A 14,558-nucleotide genomic window follows, 5' to 3' on the forward strand; every position below is an offset into this window, starting at 1 on the left:
CTGTTGACGCGTACGGCGCGGCTAACCTGTTGACGCGACGGCGCGGCTAACCTGTTGACGCGTACGGCGCGGCTAACCTGTTGACGCGTACGGCGCGGCTAACCTGTTGACGCGTACGGCGCGGCTAACCTGTTGACGCGCACGGCGCGGCTAACCTGTTGACGCGTACGGCGCGGCTAACCTGTTGCGGCGCGGCTAACCTGTTGACGCGCGCGCGCGGCTAACCTGTTGACGCGTACGGCGCGGCTAACCTGTTGACGCGTACGGCGCGGCTAACCTGTTGACGCGTACGGCGCGGCTAACCTGTTGACGCGTACGGCGCGGCTAACCTGTTGACGCGTACGGCGCGGCTAACCTGTTGACGCGTACGGCGCGGCTAACCTGTTGACGCGTACGGCGCGGCTAACCTGTTTGCAAAGCAGAGATTTTCATGTTCCTGAGCATGACGACAATTGTGTTTTTGTTTAAATTGAGAAGTGTTTAACTTAAAAGAAACCAGCAGCTTTTTCTTTTATTTACATTTGTCCAGATGTAACCCCCATAGAAGCTGTTCTGTTTCCCTAATATTGTAAAATAAAAGATCAGATTTGTCTACTTGTGAGGCTGGTTTTGATTATTCAGAGTGGATGGATTGGAGTGTTGTCATGGACAATTCTTTAAGTGAGAGACTTGTTATTTCTTCAAACAATTAATCTATTGATTTTTAAGAATTGCGCAATAATGAAGCTGATCAACGACCATCCATTGTTGATCGTTTGATAACCTTACAGAAGGAAACCGTGGTCTTTCTTATATATATATATATAGCTGACACTAAAAATGCTTAGTCATGGCTGATTCCACCCCACCCCTGCAGCTCGGGGCATCACAAGCCATCTTGGGTTCATCTTGTGAGTTTTGTGGTGTTTCTCAGACGACAAGATGATTTCGAAACAACGAGGGGTTTGTTTTACTCCTCCAGCCCATCTCTAGCTCGGGTCCCCAAACACCAACTCATTCTATGGAATGCAGGTTGTAGGTTTAATCACCAAGCCATCACAAATCAATTTCTTAGTGTCAAGCCCCAGAGGCCCAACTCACTCACACAGATGAGAGTACTGAGAAACCTTGTTCGATGCATAAACAGTGTTGTAACATCTTGTAATTTTTTTTCTACCATCGTGTTCAGTTAAATACATTGCATCTCTGGCTAATCTTTATCACCTCTTGTTCTGTCTGCATGTTTTATATCAAGAATGAGATGGGTGAGTTGAACAAGAGAAACACAAAATAAACACTCTGTTTTTAAATACAAAATCATTTTAATAGTCTGTAAAAATGTTGTACAAAAGCGTTGTCCTTTTACATTTTGTAAATGAACGAATCGCTTCTCATGTCGTTCATCTCCCAGGAGTCTTCAGTTGGATGTTGTCAGTATTTAATGACGTTTATACAATCCACTGTTGTGGTGTTAAGGCCTCTTGATATTGCCATTAAAAACATTCTGTTAGTCAAATGGTTTGTCTTTGTTGTTTTTTGAATCGGTGTATAACATGGGCTGTCTCAAATTACAACCCTTTTCCCCCTGTACAGTGCTCTACGTTTGACCAGGGCCTTATGAGCTGTCCAATCACACCTTCTAGTTTCGCAGTTCAGTCAAAACAACAAAATATTATTACAAAAAAAAAGTCTCAACAAGCAGAAATTCCCTCATTCGCCCCCAAATGTTCTTCAATCCAAACAGTAATCTGTTTGGTTCAGTGCTGCTCAACAGACGTAACAGTGCAATGTCACAACCATAAACGTGAGGCACGTTCAGCACAATGCGAATGTTTTTTTTTTAATGTTCAGATGGAAATATGCTAAGTATTCTGAACAAAAATATAAATGCAACGATGTTAAATGATTTTACTTAGTGTGTGTATATAAATGGAAAGTCAATTGAAATACATTTTATTTAGGCCCAAATCTATGGATTCCACATGACTGGGCAGGGGTCCAGCCATGGATGGGCCTTGGGGAGGGCATAGACCCACCCACTGGGTTGCCAGGCCCAGCCACATGGGGAGATGGGGCCCAGCCAATCAGAATTATTTTTTCTCCCACAAAAGTGCTTTTATTTCAGACAGAAATACTCCGACATACGGAGCATTTCTGAGATCTTGTATTTCAGCTCATGAAACATGAGACTAACACTTAACTTGTTGTTTTTTTATATTTTTTTGGTCGGTAGAGAAACGTGCAGCTAGAGTCACGTCAGCTCTATAGATGGAATTTACTGAACATGCCTTGGATCAATCAATTCCCCCTGTTGGAATTACTATGCACTACTGAATTATCGCGTTGCCTAGCAGCACTGTACTATATTACTGAATACCAGAATTCACATTTTGTTCAGTAAAGTGGAACTGTTTGTATGATTTAAAAAAAAATTGTAAACCCTGAACTACCAAAAAAGTGACTCTCCCAATTCTCTGAAAAGGTTTCCGGAGTAAGAGTTTAAACACACAAATGCATTGCTTTTACTTTCACATATTCAGGGCTCTCTGTTTTAGAGGTCATTTAAGAGTAATGGTTAGACATATTATCAAGACAAACATCTCAATAAAAGAAATAAAAGAAAAGTATTAAAAATGTGGTAACACTACCCCCACATTAATTTGCCTTTTTACATGAATGATAGATTGTCAAGTGTACAAGCCGAACAGCGACTGCTTTTATGTTTTCTTTTTTTTCTTCACATTTGTGTCTTCCCTTAATTATTCAGCCTTGAACATACAGGGTAAACATATAAACGGCCTAATTCAGGGTAATATACAGTTGGAAGTTTACATACACTTAGGTTGGAGTCATTAAAACTCATTTTTCAACCACTCCACAAAGTGTCTTGTTAACAAACTATAGTTTTGGCAAGTCGGTTAGGACATCTACTTTGTGCATGACACAAGTCATTTTTTCCAACTATTGTTTACAGACAGATTATTTAACTTATAATTCACTGTATCACAATTCCAGTTTGGTCAGAAGTTTACATACACTAAGTTGACTGTGCCTTTAAACAGCTTGGAAAATTCCAGAAAATTATGTAATGGCTTTAGAAGCTTCTGATAGGCAATTGACATCATTTGAGTCAATTGGAGGTGTACCTGTGGATGTATTTCAAGGCCAACCTTCAAACTCAGTTCCTCTGCTTGACATCATGGGAAAATCAAAAGATATCAGTCAAGACCTCAGGAAAAAAATTGTAGACCTCCACAAGTCTGGTTCATCCTTGGGAGCAATTTCCAAACGCCTGAAGGTACCATGTTCATCTGTGTAAACAATAGTACGAAAGTATAAACACCATGGGACCACGCAGCCGTCATACCGCTCCGGAACGAGACGCGTTTGGTGCGAAAAGTGTAAATCAATTCCAGAACAACAGCAAAGGACCTTGTGAAGATACAAAAGTATCTATATCTACAGTAAAACGAGTCCTATGTCGACATAACCTGAAAGGCCACTCAGCAAGGAAGAGGCCACTCAGCAAGGAAGAAGCCACTGCTCCAAAACCGCCATAAAAAAACAGACTACGGTTTGCAACTGCACATGGGGACAAATATTGTACTTTTTGGAGAAATGTCCTCTGGTCTGATGAAACAAAAATAGAACTGTTTGGCCATAATGACCATCGTTATGTGTGGAGGAAAAGGGGGAGGCTTGCAAGCTGAAGAACACCATCTCAACCATGAAGCACGGGGTGGCAGCATCATGTTGTGGGGGTGCTTTGCTGCAGGGGGGACTGGTGCACTTCACAAAATAGATTGCATCATGGGGTAGGAAAATTGTGGATATATTGAAGCAACATCTCAAGACATCAGTTAAAGCTTGGTCACAAATGGGTCTTCCAAATGGACAATGACCCCAAGCATACTTCCAAAGTTGTGGAAAAATGGCTTAACGACAACAAAGTCAAGGTATTGGAGGGCCATCACAAAGACCTGACCTCAATCCCATAGAACATTTGTGGGCAGAACTGAAAAAGCGTGTACGAGCAAGGAGGCATACAAACCTGACTCAGTTACACCAGCTCTGTCAGGAGGAATGGGCCAAAATTCACCCAACTTATTGTGGGAAGGTTGTGGAAGGCTACCTGAAATGTTTGACCCAAGTTAAACAATGTTAAGGCAATGCTACCACATTTTAATTGTATGTAAGCTTCTGACGCACTGGGAATGTGATGAAAGAAATAAAAGCTGAAATAAATAATTCTCTACTATTATTCTTACATTTCACATTCTTAAAATAAAGTGGTGATCCTAACTGACCTAAAACAGGGAACAGGGAAGTCTGACTAGGATTCAATATCAGGAATTGTGGAAAAACTGAGTTTTGAAATGTATTTGGCTAAGGTGTATGTAAACTTCCGACTTCAACTGTATAAAGCTGATGATTCTCCTAGTTTTTGGTCCAAGGCTGGTAGAAGATACAGGTGAGCTCCTCTGGTGCCAGGCAGGTAATGTGTTGTGTTAGGAGGCCAGGTATACTGTGTGTGCCAAATGGTGTCCTATTTCCTATTTAGTACACTCGTTTCGATAGGGAATAAGGGTGTCATTTGGGACATCCTTGGAGACCTCTCACTACAGAACAGTACCCTCACACAGAAACCCTCTCCTCTTATTGCTTGCTTGTTAAGTAGTTTTGGATCTGTTCTTGTCTTTTAACCCCCCCCCCCAAAAAAAATAAAAAAATAAAAGACATTCAAATCAGTTAGAATCCAGCGTGAACATGGAAAAACGTATTTTTTTCTCCCCGAAAACCAGGACTGTATCTTTCACACCTTGCGTCAAATCTTTTCTCTTTTCGCTGTGACTCTTGACAGGCTCTTGTGAATGTATGGGAAATGTTGCCATTTGCTGGTGTATTCAGGGGTGTATTCATTAGTGCACACCGCAGCAAAAATGTTTTTTTTTGTTTTTTTTGGAACAGAAAACATTTTGCTAACCGAAACAAGAGATTCTATTGGGCAAAAGTCAGGTAGGTGCTTCCCTGTTTCGCCCCCTGTCTTGTTTCCGCTTGTTCGTAGTGAATACACCCCAGATGGACAATACGTTTCTTTGGGGTTAAACCGTTATGTTGAAGAAAGAATCATCAGGTCATTCACAATGTTCCTAAAAACACTGACTAAACTCAAACTCACCATCTACCCCCGACACCCAGGCCCAGAGATTCACATAAAGACAACCTTCCTGCTCTTAATCAACCCAATAATCACATTTTACACAGTTGGCACAGATTATTGAAATAATACACTATAGGATCTTAGTAATATAAAGCAAAAAATAATAATAATAATTCACATTTGAAGAACATATTTAAAAAAAAAAAAAAAAAAAAAAAGTATTAAATGAATAATCTCAGTCTGCTGTTCTCCTGTCTCTGTTTCTCACTGTTATTTATAAATATGATACACCTGGCGTCGTGATCCTCAAACTACCACTGACACGGTATATCTCCTACTGAATTAGATTTAATCTCACATGTACATCAAATGAAGTATCTAGAAGGCCATCTAGAAGATAATGCTTGGTGTAAATTTCTCTGTTTTTTTTTGTGCCTAGTCTTTATCCCTCGTCCTCCTAGCTTGGTTAAAGCAGACCGAACGTTTTGAAACAGGCTGAGCTCTTCCCCCTCCCCTTCCTTCATCTCAGGAGTCTCTAGAGGTTTCCTTGTAGGATGCTAGTGATGGCCTGGTCCAGTAGGGAGGCGGGGCCTGCAACCGGGCACGCCCCCTGGATCCGGGGCTGGGCTGCAGCCGTGGGACCCTGCAGGCGCTGCAGCTCCAGGATGCTGTCGATGGCACTCTGCAGGTGTTCACTGAGGGTGTTGTCCTCTGGCAGGGGGGGTTGGGGGCTAGGACTAGCCTCGGGCCTGTAGCTGGCCTGGGGAAGAGGCTGGGGTCTGTCGCTGGTGTGGGGAAGAGGCTGGGGCCTGTCGCTGGTGTGGGGAAGAGGCTGGGGCCTGTCGCTGGTGTGGGGAAGAGGCTGGGGCCTGTCGCTGGTGTGGGGAAGAGGCTGGGGCCTGTCGCTGGTGTGGGGAAGAGGCTGGGGCCTGTCGCTGGTGTGGGGAAGAGACTGGGGCCTGTCGCTGGTGTGGGGAAGAGGCTGGGGCCTGTCGCTGGTGTGGGGAAGAGGCTGGGGCCTGTCGCTGGTCTGGGGAAGAGGCTGGGGCCTGTCGCTGGTCTGGGGAAGAGGCTGGGGCCTGTCGCTGGTCTGGGGAAGAGGCTGGGGCCTGTCGCTGGCCTGGGGAAGAGGCTGGGGCCTGTCGCTGGCCTGGGGAAGAGGCTGGGGCCTGTCGCTGGTCTGGGAAAGAGACTGGGGTCTGTCGCTGGTCTGGGGAAGAGACTGGGGTCTGTCGCTGGTCTGGGGAAGAGACTGGGGTCTGTCGCTGGTCTGGGGAAGAGACTGGGGTCTGTCGCTGGTCTGGGGAAGAGGCTGGAGTCTGTAGCTGGCCTGGGGAAGAGGCTGGGGCCTGTCGCTGGTCTGGGAAAGAGGCTGGGGCCTGTCGCTGGTCTGGGAAAGAGGCTGGGGCCTGTCGCTTGTCTGGGAAAGAGACTGGGGCCTGTCGCTGGTCTGGGGAAGAGACTGGGGTCTGTCGCTGGTCTGGGAAAGAGACTGGGGCCTGTAGCTAGTTTGGGAAAGAGGCTGGTGTCTGTCTCTGGTCTGGGGAAGAGAATGGGGCCTGTTGCTTGTCTGGGAAAGAGTCTGGGGCCTATAGCTGGTCTGGGAAAGAGACTGGGGCCTATAGCTGGTCTGGGAAAGAGGCTGGGGCCTATAGCTGGTCTGGGGAAGAGGCTGGGGTCTGTCATTGGTCTGGGGGAAAGGCTGGGGCCTGTAGCTGGTCTGTGGAAAAGGCGGGGGCCTGTCGCTGGTCTGGGGAAAGGCGGGGGCCTGTCGCTGGTCTGGGGGAAAGGCGGGGGCCTGTAGCTGGTCTGTGGAAAAGGCGGGGGCCTGTCACTGTGCCTGTCCGCCTGGAATGGGAGGTCCGGAAGCGTGGGCCTGAAGCGTTTCAGTTTGGGGGTACTCATCTCTCCAGGGTCTGAAGGGGGAGGCACTAGACAGGCAGTCTGTGGGTCTAAGCTCGGCATAGTAAGGGAGTTTGGGGAACTTATATATTGTGAACCCAGTGCTGCTGTCTGAATCTGTGCAACAGATTCCCTGCTATCACTATGGTGACCATGTGGGATGTCCTCTACTACTTTGGAGGGCAGGGCTCCGTTCGACATCTCCTTATCGATTGGATGGCAGGAGGTCCTATGGGAGGAGCCCTGCTCAGTCAGATCAACACTCCCATTGATCAGTTGGCCGGTGTAGTACCGCTTGTGACCAGATGGGGCAGTAGTGTGCACAGTGTCACAGGCTGAGTTGTGAACCACCATCCTGGATCCAGCCTTGTGTTTGATGGTGAGCCTAAGGCCTCCGCGGCTGGTGGAGTGGTAGGTCCTGAGTCCCGGGGGTCGGTCGGAGAGTCTGGTCCAAGCTGGGGGGGAGGGGAGGCTGCCAGACCGATCCAGCCCCACTCGGGATGACGCGGAGCTGGAGGACTCAGATGCATGCAGGGTCATCAGGAAGGACTCTGTGGAAGATACAAGCATAAAGGTACAAGGGGAGGGAACGCTACACATCGGTACATTACATAACACTGACTGACTATGTTCACAGAAGAGCTCATTTAACTTCAAAGAAAGATATTAAAATGACATTTCTGGTTAAACATCACAGTGCTTCACTTTTAGCCCAGTAGATAGGTCACCTGTATACCTGTAGGTACACTACACCTGTACCTGTACCTGTACACCTGTACCTGTAGGTACACTACACCTGTACCTGTACACCACTACTTGTAGTTACCTGTACAACTCTAACCCTACACTACACCTGTACACCTCTACCAGTAGGTACACTACACCTGTACAACTGTACCTGTAGGTACACTACACTTGTACAACTGTACCTGTAGGTACACTACACCTGTACAACTGTACCTGTAGGTACACTACACCTGTACACCAGTAGGTACACTACACCTGTACCTGTAGGTACACAACACCTGTACTCCTGTACACCTGTAGGTACACTACACCTGTACACCTGTAGGTACACTACACCTGTACACCTGTAGGTACACTACACCTGTACCTGTAGGTACACTACACCTGTACGTACACTACACATGTACCTGTAGGTACACTACACCTGTACCTGTACACCTGTACCTGTAGGTACACTACACATGTACACATGTACACCTGTACAGCTGTAGGTGCAGTACACCTGTACAGCTGTAGGTGCACTTCACCTGTACAGCTGTAGGTGCACTACACCTGTACAGCTGTAGGTGCACTACACCTGTACAGCTGTAGGTGCACTACACCTGTACAGCTGTAGGTGCACTACACCTGTACAGCTGTAGGTGCACTACACCTGTACAGCTGTAGGTGCACTACACCTGTACAGCTGTAGGTGCACTACACCTGTACAGCTGTAGGTGCACTACACCTGTAGGTGCACTACACCTGTACAGCTGTAGGTGCACTACACCTGTACAGCTGTAGGTGCACTACACCTGTACAGCTGTAGGTGCACTACACCTGTACAGCTGTAGGTGCACTACACCTGTACCTGTTCCAAAATCATGGGCATTAATATGGAGTAGGTCCCCCCTCTGCTGCTATAACAGCCTCCACTCTTCTGGGAAGGCTTTCCACTAGATGTTAGAACATTTATGCGGGGACTTGCTTCAATTCAGCCACAAGAACATTAGTGAGGTCGGGCACTGATGTTGGGTGATTAGGCCTGGCTCACATTCAGCATTCCAATTCATCTCAAAGGTGTGCGATGGGGTTTAGGTCAAGTTCTTCCACACCGATCTCAATAAACTAATTCTGTATGGACCTCGCTTTGTGCACAGGGGTATTATCATGTTGAAACAGGAAAGGGCCTTCCCCAAACTGTTGCCACAAAGTTGGAAGCACAGAATTGTCTAGAATGTCATTTTATGCTGTAGTGTTAAGATTTCCTTTCACTGGAATTAAGGTGCCTAGCCCGAACAATGAAAAACCGCCCCAGACCATTATTCCTCATCCACCAAACTTTACAGTTGGCAGTATGCATTGGGGCAGGTAGTGTTCTCCTGGCATCCACTAAACCCTGATCTGTGAGCTTGTGTGGGCCTACCACTTCGTGGCTAAGCCGTTGTTTCTCCTAGACGTTTCCATTTACAGTTGACAGGGGGCAGCTCTAGCAGGGCAAAAATTTGAAGAACTGACTTGTTGGAAAGGTGACATCGTATGACGGTGCCACGTTGAAAGTCACTGAGCTCTTCAGTAAGGACCATTCTACTGCCAATGTTTGTCTATGGAGATTGCATGGCAGTCTGCTCGATTTGATACACCTGTCAGCAACGGGTGTAGCTGAAATAGCTGAATCCACTCATTTGAAAGGGTGTCCACATACTGCTGTATATATAGTGCATCTCCACGCCCCCACGGCACTAACCTGGGTCTCTACGGGCCCTGTGTCGGTCCTCCCCCAGGGAAAACCTCTCTGATTGGAGGAACAGACGATCCAGCATCACCATCTCTGCCGACGGCATCACCTGCTGTTGATATAAATAAATGGGGGACATTGGTACATACAGTGTGATAGAGTGCCTTCTGTAATTATTGGGACATTGTACATATTACCCCCCCCCCATTTTTTGGGACCAAAAGTATTGGGCCAAATTCACTTACACGTGTATTTAAATAGTCAAACGTTAAGTATTTAGTCTCATATTCACAACATGCAATGATTATATCAAGCTTTTGACTCGGTTGTATTTGCTGCTTGTTGTGGTTGTGTTCCTGATTATTTTGTGCCCAATAGAAACGAATGGTAAATAATGTATTGTGTAATTTTGGAGTCACATTTATTATAAATAAGAATATAATGTTTCTAAACACTTCTACGTTAATGTTGATGCTACTACCATGGTTACAGTTCATCCTGAATGAATCGTGAATAATAACTGAGAAAGTTACGGATGCACAAATATCACCCCCCCCACCCAATTGCTAATGTTCCTTATTATTGTGATGGTGAGAGGTTAGCATGTCTTGGAGGTATGCTAACCTCTCCTGTTATTGTAATGGTGAGAGGTTAGCATGTCTTGGAGGTATGCTAACCTCTCCTGTTATTGTAATGGTGAGAGGTTAGCATGTCGTAGGGGCATGATTATAAAATGCTAACCTCCCCTGTTATTGTAATGGTGAGAGGTTAGCATGTCTTGGAGGTATGCTAACCTCTCCTGTTATTGTAATGGTGAGAGGTTAGCATGTCTTGGAGGTATGCTAACCTCCTGTTATTGTAATGGTGAGAGGTTAGCATGTCTTGGAGGTATGCTAACCTCTCCTGTTATTGTAATGGTGAGAGGTTAGCATGTCGTGGTATTTGTGCGTCTGTAACTTTCTCACTCACCATTATTCACAATTCATTCAGGCTTATCCGTAATCATGGTAGTATCTACATTAATGTAGAAGTGTTATTCTTATCTACAATAAAGGGACTACAAAATGACACAATACATTATTTACCATTCATTTCTATTGGGCACAAAATAATAGGAAACACAACCAAAACACATGTACTTATAAAGCCTGTATCAGCAGCCTTGTATTGTCCGTGTATCAGTGAAAGTTGACACTGTGTTTCCGAATAGCATCACCAAGCAGTAGCACATACAGTTGCAGTCCGTAGTTTACATACACCTCAGCCAAATACATTTAAACTCAGTTTTTCACAATTCCTGACATTTAATCCTAGTAAAAAATCCCCTGTTTTACGTCTGATAGGATCACATCTTTATTTTAAGAATGTGAAAAGTCAGAATAATAGTTGAGAGAGTGATTTATTTCAGCTTTCATTTATTTCCTCATATTCCCAGTGGGTCAGAAGTTTACATACACTCAATTAGAATTTGGTTGCATTGCCTTTAAATTGCTTAACTTGGGTCAAACGTGTCGGGAAGCCTTCCACAAGCTTCCCACAATAAGTTGGGTGAATTTTGTCCCATTCCTCCTGACAGAGCTGGAATAACTGAGTCAGGTTTGTAGGCCTTTCTATAGGATTGAGGTCAGGGCTTTGTGTGGCCACTCCAATACCTTGACTTTGTTGTTCTTAAGCCATTTTGCCACAACTTTGGAAGTTTGCTTGGGATCATTGTCCATTTGGAAGACCCATTTGCGACCAAGCTTTAACTTCCTAACTGATGTCTTGAGATGTTGCTTCAATATATCCACATAATTTTCCTCCCTCATGAAGCCATCCATTTTGTTAAGTGCACCAGTCCCTCCAGCAGCAAAGCACCCCCATAACATGATGCTGCCACCCCTGTGCTTCATGGTTGGGATGGTGTTCTTCGGCTTGCAAGCCTCCCCCTTTTCCTCCACACATAACGATGGTCATTATGGCCAAACTGTTCTATTTTTGTTTCATCAGACCAGAGGACATTTCTCCAAAAAGTACGATCTTTGTCCCCATGTGCAGTTGCAAACCGTAGTCTGGCTTTTTTATGGCGGTTTTGGAGCAGTGGCTTCTTCCTTGCTGAGCGGCCTTTCAGGTTATGTCGATACAGGGCTTGTTTTACTGTGGATATAGATACTTTTGTACCTGTTTCCTCCAGCATCTTCACAAGGTCCTTTGCTGTTGTTCTGGGATTGATTGGCATTTTTCGCACCAAAGTACGTTCATCTCTAGGAGACAGAACGTGTCTCCTTCCTGAGCAGTATGACGGCTGCGTGGTCCCATGGTGTTTATACTTGCATACTATTGTTTGTACAGATGAATGTGGTACCTTCAGGCGTTTGGAAATTGCTCCCAAGGATGAACCAGACTTATGGAGGTCTGCAATTGTTTTTCTGAGGTCTTGGCTGATTTCTTTTGATTTTCACATGATGTCAAGCAAAGAGGCACTCACTTTCAAGGTAGGCCTTGAAATACATCCACAGTTACACCTCCAATTGACTCAAATGATGTCAATTAGCCTATCAGAAGCTTCTAAAGCCATTACATAATTTTCTGGAATTTTCCAAGCTGCTTAAAGGCACAATCAACTTAGTGTATGTAAACTTCTGAACTTCTGAATTGTGATAAGTGGAATAATCTGTCTGTAAACAATTGTTGGAAAAATTACTTGTGTCATGCACAAAGTAGATGTCCTAAACAACTTGCCAAAACTATAGTTTGTTAACAAGAAATTTGTGGAGTGGTTGAAAATGAGATTTAATGACTCCAAACTAAGTGTATGTAAACTTCTGACTTCATCTGTAAAATTGAAAACAGTAGTGGTCCTAGAACTGACCCTTGAGGAACTCCAAAACTAAAAACTCAGAATTGTCAGAGGAATTTCCATCCAATAAAAGCAAAATACAGAAGAAAACAAATAACTTTAGCAAAGACAGTTGCGATTTATGATTTCGGAGAAAAAAAAGGGAAATATAGATGTGTGAGAGCAGTGTCGTACCAGTGCCTCCCCGAGCAGTAGCTGTCTGTATTTGTTGAGCATGTCCTTGGTGCGTTTCAGTAGGAACCCTGACACGGTGTCAAACTGCTTGTCCACTGGAGAGAGAGAGGGACACGTCAATTATCAGACATACAGATACAGAGACTCATAATGGCATCAAGCTCCCGTTTTTACTACATTCTTAGAAAAACAAGGTTATATCTACAACATAATAGGGTTGCTCAGCTGTCCCCATGGGATAACTTTTTGAGGAACCATTTTGGGCTCCATGTAGAACCCTTTTTGTAGAACCCTTTTGGGTTCCATATAGAACCCTTTTTGTAGAACCCTTTTGGGTTCCAGTTAAAACCCTTTTGAGTTCCATGTAGAACCCTTTTTTTCTCTAAGAGTGTACTGCCAGTCTCTACAGAGTGAATTAAAAGCGGTGTTCTGACCTAAGTTGAAGTCGTCCTGACTAGGCAGGTGTCCGGCACAGGTGTGGTATGGTAACAGGTGTGTCACAGCCTCCCCCAATGAGGAGAAGGGAGAACAGATGTAAGGGCTCTGGACCGGTCTCTGGTCCTGACACAGCTGCTGCTGGAGCCTGAGGATGACATCACAGACACTAGGTTTGGGTTCAAACAATGTAAAAGTCACCAGAGGATCAATACTCTGCTCCTGCAGTTTTTAAAAGCCATTTTATCTACTTCCCCAGAGTCCGATGAACTCATGGATACCATTTGTATGTCTCTGCATCCAATATGAAGGAAGTTAGAGGTAGTTTAATGAGCAAATGCTAACTAGCGTTAGCTCAATGACTTCATTGCCAAATATCCCTTTAAGGATGAACCGTTGCACCATAAAACAGCAGGGCATCTTCTTTCACACCTCAGAAAACCTGTTGGTACTGCACTTCATCATCATGCGATACGGACATCGTCAATATCAGAGAGTGACGACCTGACGTGTCCTGCTTCTCACCTGCACATCGTTTCAGTCAGTCTCTGCTCTCTCTCCTTCGCCACAGGACCGGCCACCTGGTATGGATGAGATATGACCTTAGGTTTACTGGAGATTGAAGAATCTGAGTAGAATTAAAGAGTATCGTGGTTTCAGAATCTGAGTTCTATCGTGGTTTCAGAATCTGAGTTGTATAGTGGTTTCAGAATCTGAGTTGTATAGTGGTTTCAGAATCTAAGTTGTATAGTGGTTTCAGAGTCTGAGTTGTATAGTGGTTTCAGAATCTGAGTAGTATCGTGGTTTCAGAATGTGAGTAGAATTAAGAGCATTGTGGTTTTAGACCAATATGCTGGATGGAAAGCCTAGAATCTGAGAATGGACATATCTGAAATGGCACCCTATTCCCTATGTAGTGCACTTCTTTTGAACAGGGCCTCGAGGGCCAAAAACAGGGTCCATAACGCTCTGGTCAATAGTAGTGCACTATATAGGGAATAGGGTTCCATAGGGCCCTGGTCAATAGTAGTGCACTATATAGGGTTCCATAGGGCCCTGGTCAATAGTAGTGCACTATATAGGGAATAGGGGTCCATGTTTCTCACCTTTGTCTTTGACTGTTGGGCTGTCTGAACTGCTCTGAGCCACTGGTCCTGCTCTCTGTGGGATTGGGGCCCCTGGTCGTACTGGGGCTCCTGGACAGTGTGGAGCCACCGAACTGTGTTGGGCCCCTGGACTGTGTGGGGGCCTGGTGGCCACTGGGGTCTGGGAGAAGGTGGATGGACATCAAGAGTAAAGGCTTTACCCTCTACATCCATGGCCAAGGCAGCTGGTGGTTCTGAGCATTATAATACAGAAGATGATGGGGGTGATGGTGATGGAGGTGATGATGATGGGGGTGATGATGATGGTGGAGGTGATAATGATGGTGATAATGATGGTGGGGGTGATGGGGATGATGATGGGGGTCATGATGGGGTGATGGGGGTGATGATGATGGGGTGATGATGGTGATAATGATGGGGTGATGATAGTGATGATGATGGTGATGGGATGATGGAGGTGATGGTGATGGGGATGATGATGGGGGTGATGACAGGGGT

The 14,558-nt window shown here is 45.2% G+C and overlaps 1 protein-coding gene across 1 annotated transcript; it reads right to left on the bottom strand.

The window, feature by feature from the left end:
- Nucleotides 1–5,550: 5,550 nt before the first annotated feature.
- On the bottom strand, nucleotides 5,551–14,406 carry LOC112255831 (mucin-5AC-like). Its single transcript, XM_042325091.1, has 6 exons — nucleotides 14,061–14,406; nucleotides 13,480–13,535; nucleotides 12,954–13,102; nucleotides 12,520–12,614; nucleotides 9,516–9,618; nucleotides 5,551–7,593 (listed from the first exon to the last, which is right to left on the bottom strand). Exons 1-6 carry the CDS (start codon nucleotides 14,271–14,273, stop codon nucleotides 5,666–5,668), a joined length of 2,544 nt encoding a protein of 847 aa, XP_042181025.1. The 5' UTR covers nucleotides 14,274–14,406; the 3' UTR covers nucleotides 5,551–5,665.
- Nucleotides 14,407–14,558: the final 152 nt, after the last annotated feature.

This window comes from Oncorhynchus tshawytscha, linkage group LG08, assembly GCF_018296145.1.
Source record: "Oncorhynchus tshawytscha isolate Ot180627B linkage group LG08, Otsh_v2.0, whole genome shotgun sequence".
Lineage (NCBI taxonomy): Eukaryota > Metazoa > Chordata > Actinopteri > Salmoniformes > Salmonidae > Oncorhynchus > Oncorhynchus tshawytscha.